Source organism: Pantherophis guttatus, chromosome 8 (assembly GCF_059756535.1).
Source record: "Pantherophis guttatus breed Tessera chromosome 8, ASM5975653v1, whole genome shotgun sequence".
In the NCBI taxonomy this organism is placed as follows: domain Eukaryota; kingdom Metazoa; phylum Chordata; class Lepidosauria; order Squamata; family Colubridae; genus Pantherophis; species Pantherophis guttatus.
This window is the reverse complement of record NC_142070.1, coordinates 1,767,777-1,782,961: the sequence shown is the minus strand read 5'-3', so window position 1 is coordinate 1,782,961 and position 15,185 is coordinate 1,767,777. Positions and strand designations below refer to the sequence as shown.

The following is a 15,185-nucleotide window of genomic DNA, read 5'->3' as shown; positions in this document are numbered from 1 at the left end:
TCCAGCTCAAATGAGTTGGTTTCTTCCTGTCTTGCTTATTTAAGGTCAAACGTTCACAACCATAGATAGCTACAGGGAACACAGTACAGCGGACTAATCTACATTTGTTTGCCAGCTGATGTCCTTGGTTTTCCATATTTGGTTCATGTTCATTGTTTTGCCTGCTTACTCTCTTAATCCCTTTCTCTACAAGAATGTAAGTACAAATATTAGTTTGCTGCTTGATCATTATCCAAAGGCTAAGGTGAGCATTTTAAGTGTGCAGAAGTATGAAAAGAGAGTTAAAAATTTACCTGTGTACCCAGTCTCTCTGTGTGTGTGTGTGTGTGTGTGTGTGTGTGTAGAGAGATAGAGAGGGAGAAGAAGGAAGGAAGGAAGGAAGGAAGGAAGGAAGGAAGGAAGGAAGGAAGGAAGGAAGGAAGGACAAAGAAAGAATGAAAAGAAATAGAAAGGAGCTGCCAATTTCTTTTGCAGCACATATAATTCCAAATTATTTCTTACTCTATATCAGGGGTCCTCAAACTATGACCCATGGGCCAGATACAACCCGCCGAAGCCGTTAATCCGACTAGCCCAGGACCACAAGGCTGCCTTGCCCACATTGCTCTGCCCACCTGCTGGCCCTCACCGTTTGGCCGAGTGCAGGACTTACCTTCGTGAGCCCTGCAGGCTGGAACTGGAAGGTAGGGCCAACACTTTTGGCCAGCAGAGTGCTGAGACAAGGATTCGGCGAACAGTGAAACAAAGTGGCTCCCTGTTCATCATTGACATGAATATCATTCTATTTTCCCTAGATTTATTTACTTACTTTGTTTACTTATCACATACTAGCCACTTATGTCTTTTCTGGTCTATAAAATGCTTTTTTGTGCTGAAAGCCATAAAGATAGAGGAATCTAAATTTGAATTTATTCTATACTGTAAGAATATCTTGCCTAACATAATGGTTTTTAAAACTGACATTCAGCTTAGCTTTATTGTAACATAGGTTCCATGCCACCCAAACCTCAGATCATGACCTTCTAACTCCAATAGTCTTCTATTTCTCAGCAAGACCCAGTCTTTCATCCAAACTAAAAAGCAAGTAGTGAAATATTATTTCAAATCTGGTAACCTGTTGACACTGTAGAGCAAAGGAAAGCTGGAGTAAGATTGTAAGCACAGTTGCAATCATGTAAATTTCATGGAGCAACTATCAAACCTGGGACCATATTTTACTTACCTCCTCTTCCTCACTTATATCTGAAATAAGTGCAGCTTTTTCATCTTCACAATACTGTCTGAACTCATAATAGTCACTTAACCTGTCATTTAATGAATAAAGGTGTCCTTTATATGCCATCCAGTCATGATTCAATTTGTATTGAACGTTAGCTTTGAGCCAAATCAGGATTATGACATGGAAAGGAAAAAAGCACAATTAGTTAGAATCAGGGTATACTCTAGATCAGCGGTTCTCAACCTGGGGGTCGCGACCCCTTTGGGGGGTCGAACGGCCATTTCACAGGGGTCGCCAAAGCCCTCTCTCGCCCCCTCTTCACTCACCCTCACTCTCTGCTCTGTTGGATCGCCGGCCGTTCGTTTACCCCGCCCACTCCCAATCTATTGCTGCCTCCGATGGCTAGAGGAAAAAAAACTGTTTAAATTTTTGCCGCGGGGCTTCAAAGGGCCGCCCTATAGCCAGTGGTGCAGCCGAACCATTTGTTAAATTGCTGGCTTGCCCCGCCTCTCCGCACCACTATTTATTGCCAATAAATAGTGGTGGGCGAGGGGCGGGGGAGCCAGCAATTTAACAAAGGGTTCAGTGTTTTTTTGTAATTTTATTGGCCCACAGAGCTTCAGCATAGGCTAATTAGCCCTTGCTTAGATCGGCTCCCGACCTCCAGCTGATTTGCTCTCAGCTGTTTTGCTCAGGGCTCTGCTGCTTCCTTGCAAAGAGTACTGATTTTTTTCCCCCCATCTATGCTTAAAAACGAAACTGAAACTGCTTTGCTGTTGCTGCAACTTGGAAAATTAGGCAGGCATATTTCTTTTCTTTTTCCTCACCAAAAAAGGTAGGTGCAAACAACGGGAAATTTAGGGAAAAAGAGGAGATTTTAAAACACAAAAGAAAAAAGCTCTATTTAACTAGGGAATTGTAATAATTGAGATACTATTAATTGTATATTGTGTTGAAAGCAGAAATGGTTAAGTTGTGGTTTGGAGGAATATATGGGGGAAATTATTTGGTTTATTATTATTGATAAATATAATTAATTGATTTGTAAGAAATTGGATTGCATGGAAATAATTGGAATATTCATGTTCATATTGATTAATATACAAAGAAGGTAGTTATATAACTAATTGATTTATATTAAAATGTTGAATTTATATTAAACAACTGTAATATTACATAATTAACCAATGTGAGGATGGATATAAAAATAGATGACAATGGGAAGGGGTATAAAATAGAATAGAAGGGAAAAATTGAATTTGATTAAGATTAGAGATGAGGATGAAGGGTAATATTGCTTTTTTAAAAAAAATAGATGAGGAATAAATATGGCAAAAAGGAAATATAGAAATTGTAAATTTAATTGAAATGACTAAACACTGTTTAAATTTATGAACCGGCCAAATACTCTGTTCAAAGAAAATACATTGTATGTTTGTATGTGTGTTTCTAATTATTGTTATTTATTCATATTTGTTCTCTTTTATTCTTTAAAGTTTAACAATTCATTCTTTATCTTAATATCTTTATATTTGTTTGGGGTTGGCTTTCTTCCCTTTCATCTTTTTTATGGTACAGCAATCTTTCTCCTCAAACCTACCACCTCTCTCTTTTCTTTCCTTCTTACTTTCTCTTCCCCCCTCTCTTCTTCTCCTCCCTACTTCCTCTTCCTTTCTCCTTCTCCTCCTCTCTTCCTCCCTCTCTTACCCTCACTCCTACTCTAATTTCCCTTCCCTTCCTTCATCCCTCTCTATTGCTGTATTTTTTTATGCATATGGACTACTCAGAGGGCTGAAAAAGTTATTTCTGACTGATCCTCGCACTTTTGACCAGTCTTCGAACTTACGACTGTCCTCACATTTTACGTTTTTGCCCTATCTTGTCACCATGGTGAAGAGAAGCAGTTGTGAAATGAGTGACATGGTTGTTAAGAATGCTGCACGGGCATAAATGTGAGGCTGGTCATAAGTGTGAGGACCAGTCAAAAGTGCGAGGACCTGTCAGAAATGACTTTTTCAGCCCTCTGAGTAGTCCCTATACACATAGCCATGGCCACCCGGTCACATGACCAGCTAGCCACGCCCACCCAGTCACATGACCTCCAAGCCATGCCCACAAAATAAGCCACGCCCACAGAACCGGTAGTAAAAAAATTTAGAACCCACCCCTGGTTGGGGGTCACCACAACATGAGGAACTGTCTTAAAGGGTCGCGGCATTAGGAAGGTTGAGAACCACTGCTCTAGATTGAGCTATATGTTTTTTTTCTTTCTATTTAAAAATTGCATAGTTAATTTCCTTTATTTACTTCTTTAATTGCTGCTTTGCATGCTGTTGCTTATCCTGAAGAGGAACAGTGTGATGGCAATCTCTATATAAGAGTCCTTGTATGCAAGATGGGTGGCAAATAAATTTCAGAATAAAGAAAGAAAGGCAATCTCTATCTACGAGGATATCTACTCATCAGTTGGAGAAGTTATTCTGCTGCCTTCTTCCTGTGCCTGTTCATCAATCAATAGACATCTAATAGAGGATGTGTTCAGGGCATTCTAAATTTTTCTTCCTTACCTCTTACTTTTAAATATATTTCATAATAATGCATTATCCTGAGGAGAATGTTTGACCATTAAAGTTAGAGAAGAACAAGGGTCACATCCTCTAAACCAGGGGTGTCAAACTCAATTTCATTGAGGGCCGCATCAGGGCTGTGGTTGATCTCAGGGGGACGGGTGGGCATGGCCGACTGGGTGGGTGTGGCTGACTGGGTGGGCGTGGCCATCTTGATGCCACTCTCCAAACTGCTGGCATGTTTCCCCTGTGCATTGGGTAGATTGGGCCGAAGCCACGCTGGCCCAATCTTTCCTCTTCGCCTTGGGTAGACCCGGACAGCCCCGTGGGCCGGATCCAGCCCACGGGCTTTGAGTTTGAGACCCCTGCTCTAACCATGAATTTTGGAGTTTTTTCCATCGTGGAAAATGAAGGTGGCGATTTGGAATAGACCTATGGAAATCCCAGAGAGAAAATCCCTACCTTCTTTGAGCTGGTAAATGTGCAATTAGTCCTTGCTTACCGACGGCCTCATTTTGGCATAAAACCTGGCTATGTAACCAAACCTTGTCCTTACAATCATCTCGGCATCCCTCAGTCACATGAGCTGCAACGGGTTTGCCACAAGCAGGATGAATAGAAAAGGCAGAAGTAAAGTCCCAGGTTGTGGTCAGGAAATGTTTCCTGAATGGCCACAACGCTTCATTTCATCAATCTCACTTCAGGGGAAGGGAGGTGGTAAGTCCATCCTGGTCATGTGATTGTTCTGCTGAGCGACCGCTGTGCTTGGCGGTCCCAATTGGGCTTGCTAAGCAAGGACTACCTGCAGATTTTGTCTACCCAAAGCCCCTCCCCTTTTACATGTGCAGGTGGTGCTGAAGTCTCCACAAAGAGGCAGGATTTTGATCACACTGCCACAACTGGAAGGCTCCCCGCCTTACATATATACAGACTAAGAGAGTTGGAAGGGATCTTGGAGGTCTTGTAGTCCAACCCTCTGCTCAAGCAGGAAACCCTCTCATAGACACCTCCACCACGAGGTTGGTGGGACTTCAACCCACCCACCCCCCAGAGGCCATCCCAGCACCAACACTCCAGTTTCAGGGTGGGCTCTCCTTCCCTTCACATACTATACTTATCTGTCAAAACCTGTGAGAAACATACTAATCTCAGCTTCAATTTCATTGAGCTTTGTAGACCATGGCAACAGTTGAGTTGCAAGCTTTTCAGCTTCCAGGATTATATCAACATCTGAAACAAATGCAGCAAGAAAGCTTACTTAGATATGAACAGCTTTCTGCCTCTTTCCAAAGAGCTCATCTTCCAGCACCACCCCACCACAAAACAAGCATCTGAAGATATGTGTAGGATCACACAGCTAGGAAAAGGCCTTCGGTTAAAGGAGAATATTTGTAGCTCAGGGTTGAAATGAGGGGTCCTTGGGACTCTCTGAGCTCGGTGGTTTTCTTGCAGACATTTCGTGAGCCAAACCTGGTAACGTCAGCAGCACGTACATGTTGGCACTGACGATGTCACTTAGTTTGGGTGCAAGAAAACCACCGAGCTCAGAGAGCACCAAGGACCCCTCAAAAGCTCCTCTTCTCTGTTCCCAAAGGGATCCCAAGGCCAAATAGGTTACTTTACTTTCTCTGACAAAGCTAAAACCCAGCCTTTGCCACCGATGCTGTGCGGTTTCTCGCTGGACTAGAGAGACATAGGTAGGTGTCTTTGTGAAGCTCACTCTGGAAAGCAGTGTGTTAACTTCCTGTTTCCACTGTGAGAATGTCAACATCTGCAGGAGTCAATAATATCACAGCAAGGCAAGGAAGCCAGTTTGGGGTTAAGGGCTCAGGAGACCATGAATTCTCATCCTGCCTTAGACACAGAGCCTGGGCCAGTCCCTCACTCTCAGCCCTGGGAAGAGGGCAATGGTAAAGCACAGCAATCTGGGTGATTGAAGACTGAGAGGAAGAAGGAATCCCAGTGGAAACCAGAGTCCATCTGTGGTGCATGTTTTGTCCTATGTAGTGGCAGTTGCAGTCTTTACACACCGTATGTTGTCAATGGCTCCTGTTTTCTCTTATGGGGCTGCTGGATTTTTTTGTTTCCTTAGGAGGCTTTGGGGGGCTTCAGTTGGTTTGGGTGCTAGGTGATGTCATGCGGTTGTTGTAGCCTGTTGGTTGATTCTGAGATATTTTTGATAAATGTCAGTGCTGTACTTGGTTGTGCAGTGGTGGGTTGAGTGGTCGGGCACTTTGGGTAAAGTTGCGTGGATATCCATTTTGTTGGGAAACGTTGTATAGACAGCCTGTTTCCTTTTCCAGAGGGTTCAGGGTTGCTGCAGTGAGTCTGTGCCCATCTAAACAGTGTTCTTCCGCAGCTTCTCTCGCGGGAGGTCGGGTACTTTGGTAGTGGAGCATTTGGCTGGGGTGGGTGGTTTTTCGGTAGACTTGTGTTTCCAGTCTGCCATCAGAGTCTCTGCTGATAAGGATATCCAGGAAGGATGGTGTCGTTTTCTTCTTCCCTTGTGCATTTTCTTCCTTTGAGGTTTTCAAGAAGAGATTGGACAACTCTTTCTCAGGAATGGTCCATGGTCGCCTCCTTGAGCAGAGGGTTGGACTTGAGGACCTCCAAGGTCCCTTCCAACTCTGTTATTCTGTTACGAGGTTGGTTCAAGGTTCTCTGGATCTTCAGTCTGGCATCTTCTCCCTGACTCTAGGGAATACATGTGGCTAGTTTTCTGAAACCGAAGGAGCACCTGAGGAATATATGCCCTTGTCACCTCCCGCCTGGACTATTGCAACGCTCTGTACATGGGGCTCCCCTTGAGGAGCACCCGGAGGCTCCAACTGGCGCAGAGTGCGGCCGCGCGGGTGGTAATGGGAGCGACATGGCATTCCCATGTAACACCTCTCCTGCGCGAGCTGCACTGGCTCCCGGTGGTCTTCCGGGTGCACTTCAAGGTCTTGGTTACCACCTTTAAAGCGCTCCATGGCTTAGGACCCGGGTACTTGCGGGACCGCCTACTACCACCAATAGCCTCCCACCGGCCGGTACGCTCCCATAGAGAGGGGCTCCTCCGGGTGCCGTCAGCCAAACAATGCCGACTGGCGGCCCCCAGGGGGAGAGCCTTCTCTGTGGGGGCACCTACTATCTGGAACGAGCTCCCCCCAGAGATACGGAGGATCCCGGATCTGCGCACCTTCCGCCGCGCCTTAAAGACCTTACTATTTCACCAGGCCGGCCAGGCCTAATTTTCCCCCTCTTTTATAAAAGATTTTTAAAATTTTAAATATCTTTTAGTATTTATATATTCAATTTTAAATTGGTTTTAAAAGTTTGGGGTTTTAAATTTGTCGGGGCCAAAATTATTTAATTTGATTTTATTCTATTTTTTAAATTTTGTATTGTATGTGTTTTTATTGTTTGGCTGTGCACCGCCCTGAGTCCTTCGGGAGTAGGGCGGTATAGAAATCTAATAAATAAAAAATAAATAAATAAAAATATCTGCAGCAGCAGGTGAATGTTTAATCCTTCCATTCTGCTGCTAATCTAGCTAGGGGGATTGAAATTGTTGGATATTTATCCTACAGTTGGGTAGGTAAGGCTCTAATGAAAAGTCAGGGGCGTGGGAGCCGATCTCACCTCAGGGGGTGGGGTGTTCAGAGGACAGGAGCCATGGCAGAGAAGGCTATTCTTCTGGAGCCCACCAGCCAAAATTCCTTGGCTGACGGGATCCGCAGCATGCCCCCGCTGTGCCGGCACGAATGGGGTGGGCCAGTCTCACCAGGGTGAAATGGAGCCATGCCATGCAGGCCTTTCAAGGTAATAAGCAGCAGTGTGAATTGCACCAGGAAAGAAGGTGGCAGCCAGTGAAGCTCTCAAAGCAGTGGGGTAACAAGGACCACTCCAGGGGCCCAAAGAACTGCCCGCAGCGCTACACTCTGCATCAGCTGTGGCTTCCAAATGCTCTTCAAGGGAAGCTGCAGGTAGAGCACATTGCAATAGTCCAAACAGGTGTTGACCAGGGCTTGAGTGACTGAGCGCAGGGACTCCCAGTCCAGGAAAGGCTGCAACTGGTGCACAAGAGGGAGTTGTGCAAAGGCTCTCCTAGCCCCGACTGCCCCCTGCTCTTTCAGCAGGAGTCGCGGGTACGGGAGAACCCCCAAGCTGCAGCCTGGCTCTGTCTGAGGTGGCCCACCCCTTGTAGCCGACACAAAAGGATACCATGGTCAAGGGTATCGAAGGCAACTGGAAGGTCAAGGAGAGCAAGGATGGCTGCATTTCCCCCATCCCGCTCTCACAGGATGAGAGACAGAGGGATAGAGATGAAAGGAAGGAAGGGAATGATGCCAGGTAGCCTCAGGAATAGGTTTGTACATTTAGACTGTAACATTACTTACCATTAAATACCTTAAGGTCAGGATTCTGTGCAACCATGAACTTCCTAATGTTCTGTATTGCCTTACGAAGAGGCTCATATCTCACCTTTTCTTGCCACACTGAAAGAGAAGTTGATCAATACAGGGACTTTAGCTGTGAGATAATACTGCGACACATGCACACCCAAAGTAAATATCAGTTCATCTTAAATTGCAGCCTATGAGTTTGAGTGACTCATTTAGGTGTCCTTGAACTGGGAACAAATAAATTGCTTTTGGTTCTTCAATCTCTTTCCAGTTATCCTGAAAATGATTGTTGAGGGAGGAGAACATTTTTTAATGCTGAACACTGTTGTTGTTAAAGTAATGTTTTACGCCAAAGTTGTGAAGAAAGTGAGCACCCAGCCCTCTTAGAAGAATGGAATATTTTAGGAAATATTAAAAAGGCAGAATATTATACTTCCCTGGATGAGAAAAGGAGAAACATGTTTTTACAGACAAAGCAGCAAAGACTAACCTGAACCCTGTTCTGACCCAGCCTTAGCAGAAGCAAGAAACAGACTCCTTGCCTCGAAAAGCCGTCTTTATTTATTTAATCTTGTGGATTAATGGCATTCACCCACCAAAAAGTCCAGGAAAGAGTCCTTCAAGGAGTTAACTGCAGTAACAGACCTTATCAGTTCCTTGAAATAATTGCAAGGCTGTGAGCTCCCAGCCGGAAGGCTGCAAATGAAGTTCTGGCAAGCAGTCTTTGTGGCACAAAACACAATGAGCAAAATCTTCAGAAATACGAACGGTTGTCTCCTACGACAACCACTCCCCTTTCCTTCTATTTATTCCCCAGCCAGGGAGGGGCCATTCAGCATCCATGTTGCTTTGCTTCCCGAGTTGCTCCTTGTCCTCCGTTGTTCTCCTCTCCTAACAGCTCTGTGCATACATGCATCTGGAACAGGCCCCAGCTGTTCTTTCTCCTCACTCATCTCAGCCTCCAAAGGCAGCTGCCTCTCCGGCAGCTGGGAAATGTTGGATGGCCCTGGCTCTATCTCAGCATCCGATGCAGAGCATCCATCAGAGCCTTCCCCAGACTCCAGCACTGGCCCAGGTTCCTCCCCAACCTCCTCATCGTCCGAGTCTCCTGGCAGCTCTGCTGACAGCTGGCAGGTCACAACACTCCCTGAAGCTCCCTGCCCCCAGCAGACATTTGTTGCACATTAAGACTGGGCCAGCCTATCTACAAAACAAAAGACCTCAGCTCCAGGGTGATGGGATTAAGACATGGCCCTCCAGGACATAATAGGATTATCTAGCGCACGAAATGCCACAACCAGGCCCCTTCTTTACATCACCCAGAAAGGTTCAACCAAATTCAATTCAGACAAACATGACTCTACATGGAAGTCTGCAACCAATAGGATACATGACCTTGCCACAGGAACAGGAAGCTCAAGGTCAAAACCCAAGAGAGAGTATAAAATAATACTCACTCTCCACTCCATGTGGTCAGCTACCCAGGACTTCAAATCCATGTGGTCCTATTCACCATTAAACCATCCTTCCAAGCGCCTCCATGTTTCCAGTGTCTTTCTCCCCATTTGGAACGGACATTTCTTCCAACAGTTGCATTACTTCTTTTTCAATGTATAGTCAATATCATGGTTGTCCCAAAGGTGCTTTTTCAAGAGGCAACTGGACTTTGTTTTTCTCATTCAGGACGCTTCTTCAGTTCTCACTGAATGGTGGAAAATGGAAGGCCTTGCACTCATCTGGCTGTTTGCACTCTCTCTGAGAGTCATTGAGGCCACTTGGAGACTTATCTGTGTCCTCAGGATCACCAGAATAGTCAAATGTGTGTGGAACCTTCTTGGAACTGCTGAAAGGACTGTGTTGTAAACTGGAGATGGGTGGTGTTGTATCCCTCTGTTGAGAGAGGGCTGTTCAATTTTAAGATAGATGGCCTCTTTGACCCCTCTTGTTAACTCTTGCCTTGCTGTGACATTACCTTTGACCCCTACATTAAAATTGAACAGCTCATTAATTAAAAGTAAAATGTCAACCCTGTTGGGAAATTTCTCCTTGGTTCTAGGATTCTTCTCTCCTTGATTAGTTTCCATCCATCTCCATGTCCATCCAGGAAAAAGGAAGCACAGGGTACATTTTTCCAGCTCCTGAACGAATGATGTTTCATCTAATATTTTGAATCAGCTCTTGGAGGACTTGGGAACAATGCTTTTCCCTCCATGAGGGTAATCTCCCATCCTCTCCTACTTGTTCACTCTTTGCCATCATCATCATCTCTGCTCGCCACAGACATGTGTTTCGATCGCCATGCTTCCACTGGCAGCCCAGAGCAATAGTCATTCTGGTGCCTATTTCTGCCGCTTAGATGGGGAAATGGGCTCAGAGCCTAACCCTTTGGCACATGAGAAGTGGCTGACACCCGTTTAACAGACCAGACAAGTTTCAGCCTGTCTGCTTTTGCCCTTGCCAGATCTAGCCCTCAATCGCTGTGATTAAGAAGGGGACAGAGGCACCTGTGCTACATTTTCAGTTCTTTGTACCTGGGAATTCCAGAGAGATGGTGGGAACATCACTGGTACCGATTTTGGCTGAGATTTCCTTTTGCTGGTATTTTATGTTGCGCGCAAGGCGCAAATAGTGACGTGCCATAAAGACACCATAGCCATTCTTTCTAAATTGCCAACTTTCCTTGTTTTTGTTCTGAGTAGAAAATGCTCCTGTGTGGAACCCGCTGGATATAATTAGAAACTTACCCAGAATGGCCATCCACAAAGTGATGACAACAAGGAAGAAGATAAGTATAAGACATATTGTGGCGCAGTCGTGTCCTATGAGGAATCGTATTACCACGGTTTTAAGACCTGGTTTTGGGGAAAACAAACACGGAAAAAGATTATATTCAGTTTTACCGCCAAGGACTTCACTGTTTGGGATGCATCCCCCTGGGCTTCCTCTGACAGCATCCCAGGCTTAGCGGGGGGGGGGGTCTCCATTCCTCCTCTGCCTGGAGAGGGTCCAGAGCCTCCCTTCCCTCCTCTCTCGGAGGGGCCTCTCTCCCACTGCTTGGCACGCATCCCCACAACCATCCTAGTGATGGAAGGCTGTAGGGAGGGTGAATCTGCACCAGGCCTAGAAAGACGCTCAGAGGTGCAAAGACCTCTAGTTACAAGCTTTTTAACAGTTAAATCAATATTAGTAGTGTTTCAGATAAGAAAGGGTTGGTTCCAAAATTCACTTACTGGGTGGTGGCGGCGGCGGCGGTGGTGGTGGTGGATGTTTTGATTTGTGACCTAGAAAATAACACAGTGGGTTTTTACATCCAACTTCCCCAGCTGTGTCTCGCCCCAAGACGAGCGAGGCATTTGTTCCTAATTAAATACAGTATTCCACGACTTACCACAGCTCCTTTAGTGACTGTTCAAAATTACAACACATTGGAAAAGGTCAGTTATGACCATTTTTCACACTTATGACCATTGCAGCATCCAAATGGGGACGTGATCAAAATTCAGATGCTCGTATTTGTGACCGTTGCTATGTCTCGGGGTCGTGTGACCTTCTGACGAGCAAAGTCAGACCCATTTAACAATTGTGTCACTAACTTAACCTCTGTGGGGATTCGCTTAACAGCTGTGGCAAGAAAGCTTGTAAAATGGGGCAAAATTCTTGCTTATCAACAAAAAAATTGGGCTCTATTGTGGTTGTAAGTCAAGGCCTACCTGGACAGTGACAGAAAGTGCCGGTTCTGCCTGGGCATGGAAAGGAAGGTGGTGCTTTACCTTCAAGTGAGGATCTAACCCTCCTTTGGACTCTTTTCACCTGGCTGTCATGCTAGAGCTGCCTGGGCTGCCAGACGTTATTCTGGCCTTGATCAAATCTGCATGTCAATGCATGCCCATCACGCTATTTTGGGGGGATAAACCACGGATGGAAAAAGCAGAAGCAGGGCAAGAAACGTTAATCCCGCAACAAAAAGGAAGCGGAGAAAGGGGGACAGCATAGTTAAGCTCTAGTTTAAACAACACCACCATTCCCTGCACCTCACCAAGCCTTTCTATTTTCGGGAACCATCCTTCCTCCTATGACAGCAATATATCACCAGGTGTGTTGCGTCTTGTGCTTTCGGAGCTGTGCCCACTAAGGAGGCCTGATTTTAGATGCATTTAATCTGTCTCTGGACTACTTATGGACAGTTGGAAAGAAGGAATTAATCGGAACAATTAAAACTGCTGATTAATGGCGTGGCAACAAAAGGGAAGGGCGTAGCAACGGAAGAAGACATGATGACACCATATATAGAATACAAAGAACTAAACCCTTTAGTCTTTATAACCTTACTGATATTGGAATTGAAAGGAAAGAAAAAAAAAGATGGACAGATTGGAGAAAGGAAAAAAAACTGGAATATATTGAGTAGCAAGACAAGAAAAAATACGACAGTCTGATTTAAATGGAGGTAAATGCTCTTTATGCAATTAATGTCTAAATAATGTGAGGAGATTTCCTCCTTCTTTTTCTCTCTTTTCTAATTTTTCCTTTTTTCCTATAATTTTTTTATTTTATTCCTCTTTTTTTTCTTCCTCTTTCTTTTTCTAATTTTTTCTTTTGATCTCTTTTGCCTTACTTTTATCCTTTTTTTTCTTCTCTCTTTCTCCTTCCTTTTTTACTTTTTATTATTATTATTGAGAGAAGCAATTTTCAAAATGGGAAAAATGTGATTATAGAAAAACTATAAGAAACATGACGATTATGAATGAATTTTTGATTACTAATAAGAATTGTTGATAGACTTAATGATTACAGAAAATTGATTTCTTAAAAGGGTTTAAAATATTGTTCTTTATAGAAAATAAGAAAATGTGAATGAAGCTTTGAATAGTAACAAGAATTGTCTATAGATTTTATGATTATTTTTAAAGCAAGAAAAGTTATTATAGAAAACTACAAAAAATGTGAAGACTATGAAAGAATTTTTTAAATATTAATAAGAGCTTTCATGGTTGCAGAAAATTGATTTTAAAGTGAATTAAAATGTTGTTTTTTCATAGTAAATAAGAGAATGGAAATGAATTTTTAAACACTAATAAGACGTTTATAGATTTTATAATTATGGTAAATTGGTTTTCAAAATGATTTAAAATATTGTTTTTCATAGAAAAACAAGAAACAAATAGGAAAGGGGAGAAATTTAAAGAAAATTAATAGATCAGGAGAGAGAAGGAGAGAAGATATATATTAAAATGCATTAGATGATTAAAGTTAAATTGTGAATCAGTCAAATATAAGGTTAGGAGTGAAGGAAAGCATCTTTGGAGTACAGCTGAATAAGCTGTGAACCAGCCAAAAATAAACTTAGGAGGAGCGGAGGAGATAATGCTGGAGAGCAGTTAGAGCTAAACTGTGAACCAGTTAAATATAAGATAAGGAGTGGAGGAAAGAACCCCTGGAAAACAGCTAACTAAACTGTGAACCAGCTAAAAATAAACTTAGGAGGAGTGGAGGAGACCATGCTGGGGAGCAGTTAAAGCTAAACTGTGAACCAGCTAAATATAGGTTAGGAGCGGAGGGAAGCATCCCTGGAAAACAGCTGACTAAGCCATTATCCAGCCAAAAATAAAACTAGGAGGAATGGAGGAGAAAATGTTGGAGAGCAGTTAAAACCAAACTGTGATCCAGCCAACAAATAAGGTTAGGAGTGGAGGAAAGCATCCCTGGAAACAAGCTAACTAAACTGTAATCCAGCCAAAAATAAACCTAGGAGGAGTGAAGGGGATATTTTTGAAGAATAGTTAAAGCCAAATTGATAGAAGTGGAGGAAAATATTGCTGGGGAATAGCTATATAAGTTATGAACTACTTAAACATTAGAATTAGTTGTAATTAGTTGTAATGGAGAAGAAGCTTTAACTAGCAAAAATAAAATATTTTGGATATAATAAATTATAGATGGAAATGTGGAATAAATTTTAAAGTGAATGGATTTTGAAATGTTCTTAAGAGAGGAATAAAATATTTTATGTCGGACTTTAGATGTGATTTTGAAGAAACACTGATTTGATTTGGGTCTTTGAAGTAAGGAAAATATATGAAATACTGATTGTTAAAATGATAAATGAATATTATAAAAAGCTGTTTAGATTTGGAATTTAAGATTTAGAGTGATATATAGTAAATGTTAAATGCTAGAACAAAATGTTAGATTGAATGATAAGAATTGGGTTTAGATTTGTTTTCTTTTTCTTTTCTTTTCTTTTTTTTTCTTCTTTAAGATGTTAATGGATGAAATTGGAATTTATACTTATTTTATACCGGATCAAACCTTTGCTCTAAAAAGATGTGTTTTATGTTTTATGTTTAAAAATAAATAAAAAAAATTCAAAAAAAAAGAAGTTGTGCCCTCTTATTCAGCTGCATCCAGCCGCCGTTTCCCCCAACTTCCCTTTCCTGTGGACCCGTTCACTCGTCCTCCCTAAGTGGATAGTCCAATCCAATCTGCAGTTGACTAAAATAAACCACTGTACTGTCTAAGGGGCTTCCCCAAAGAAGAGAGGGTCAACCTATTCTCCAAAGCACCTGAAGGCACAACAAGAAGTAACAGGTGGAAGATCATTAAAGAGAGATCCAACCTAGAACCGAAGAGGAAGTATTCAGTAGGAACAATTATTTGGTAGACAGCTTGCCTCCAGAAACTGTGGGTGCTCCATCACTGGAGGTTTTTAAGAGCTGCTGGATGGCAAAACTCTGGAAGTTGAATTTTGAAGCTGGACAACCACTTGTCTGCAATGGTATAGGATGTTGGACTAGAGAACCTCCAAAGTCCTTTCCAGTTATTCTGTTACTCTATACTGTAACATAGTCTTTTCACATTGGTCACTCATTCCATGCCCAATTAACATTTGCATTTTATCTTCAACCCACATTCATTCCAGGGAAAAGTCCCTCAGGTTCTCCAATCATTTTTGGAATAGATGAGTTTTTAAAACTTCTTTAAAGATAGGGCGGGGGACGCAAATCTTACTCC

The 15,185-nt window shown here is 43.0% G+C and overlaps 2 protein-coding genes across 15 annotated transcripts in view; one reads left to right on the top strand and one right to left on the bottom strand.

Moving 5' to 3' along the window:
• Nucleotides 1-15,185, top strand: part of LOC132709238 (uncharacterized) — a 124,618-nt gene that overhangs the window by 52,852 nt on the left and 56,581 nt on the right. The gene's annotated exons all lie outside the window — the stretch shown is intronic.
• Nucleotides 1-15,185, bottom strand: part of LOC132711969 (uncharacterized) — a 44,894-nt gene that overhangs the window by 3,785 nt on the left and 25,924 nt on the right. For 8 of the 14 annotated variants that reach the window (XM_087874760.1, XM_087874763.1, XM_087874764.1 and 5 more), the window contains 5 exons: nt 11,405-11,455; nt 10,919-11,026; nt 8,169-8,267; nt 4,930-5,016; nt 1,223-1,374 (listed from right to left, as the gene is read on the bottom strand). In XM_087874760.1, coding sequence (XP_087730886.1) covers nt 1,223-1,374; nt 4,930-5,016; nt 8,169-8,267; nt 10,919-11,026; nt 11,405-11,455 — 497 coding nt within the window. The remainder of the gene's footprint in view (nt 1-1,222; nt 1,375-4,929; nt 5,017-8,168; nt 8,268-10,918; nt 11,027-11,404; nt 11,456-15,185) is intronic. The other 6 variants (XM_087874769.1, XM_087874771.1, XM_087874772.1 and 3 more) reach the window with 1 other exon arrangement.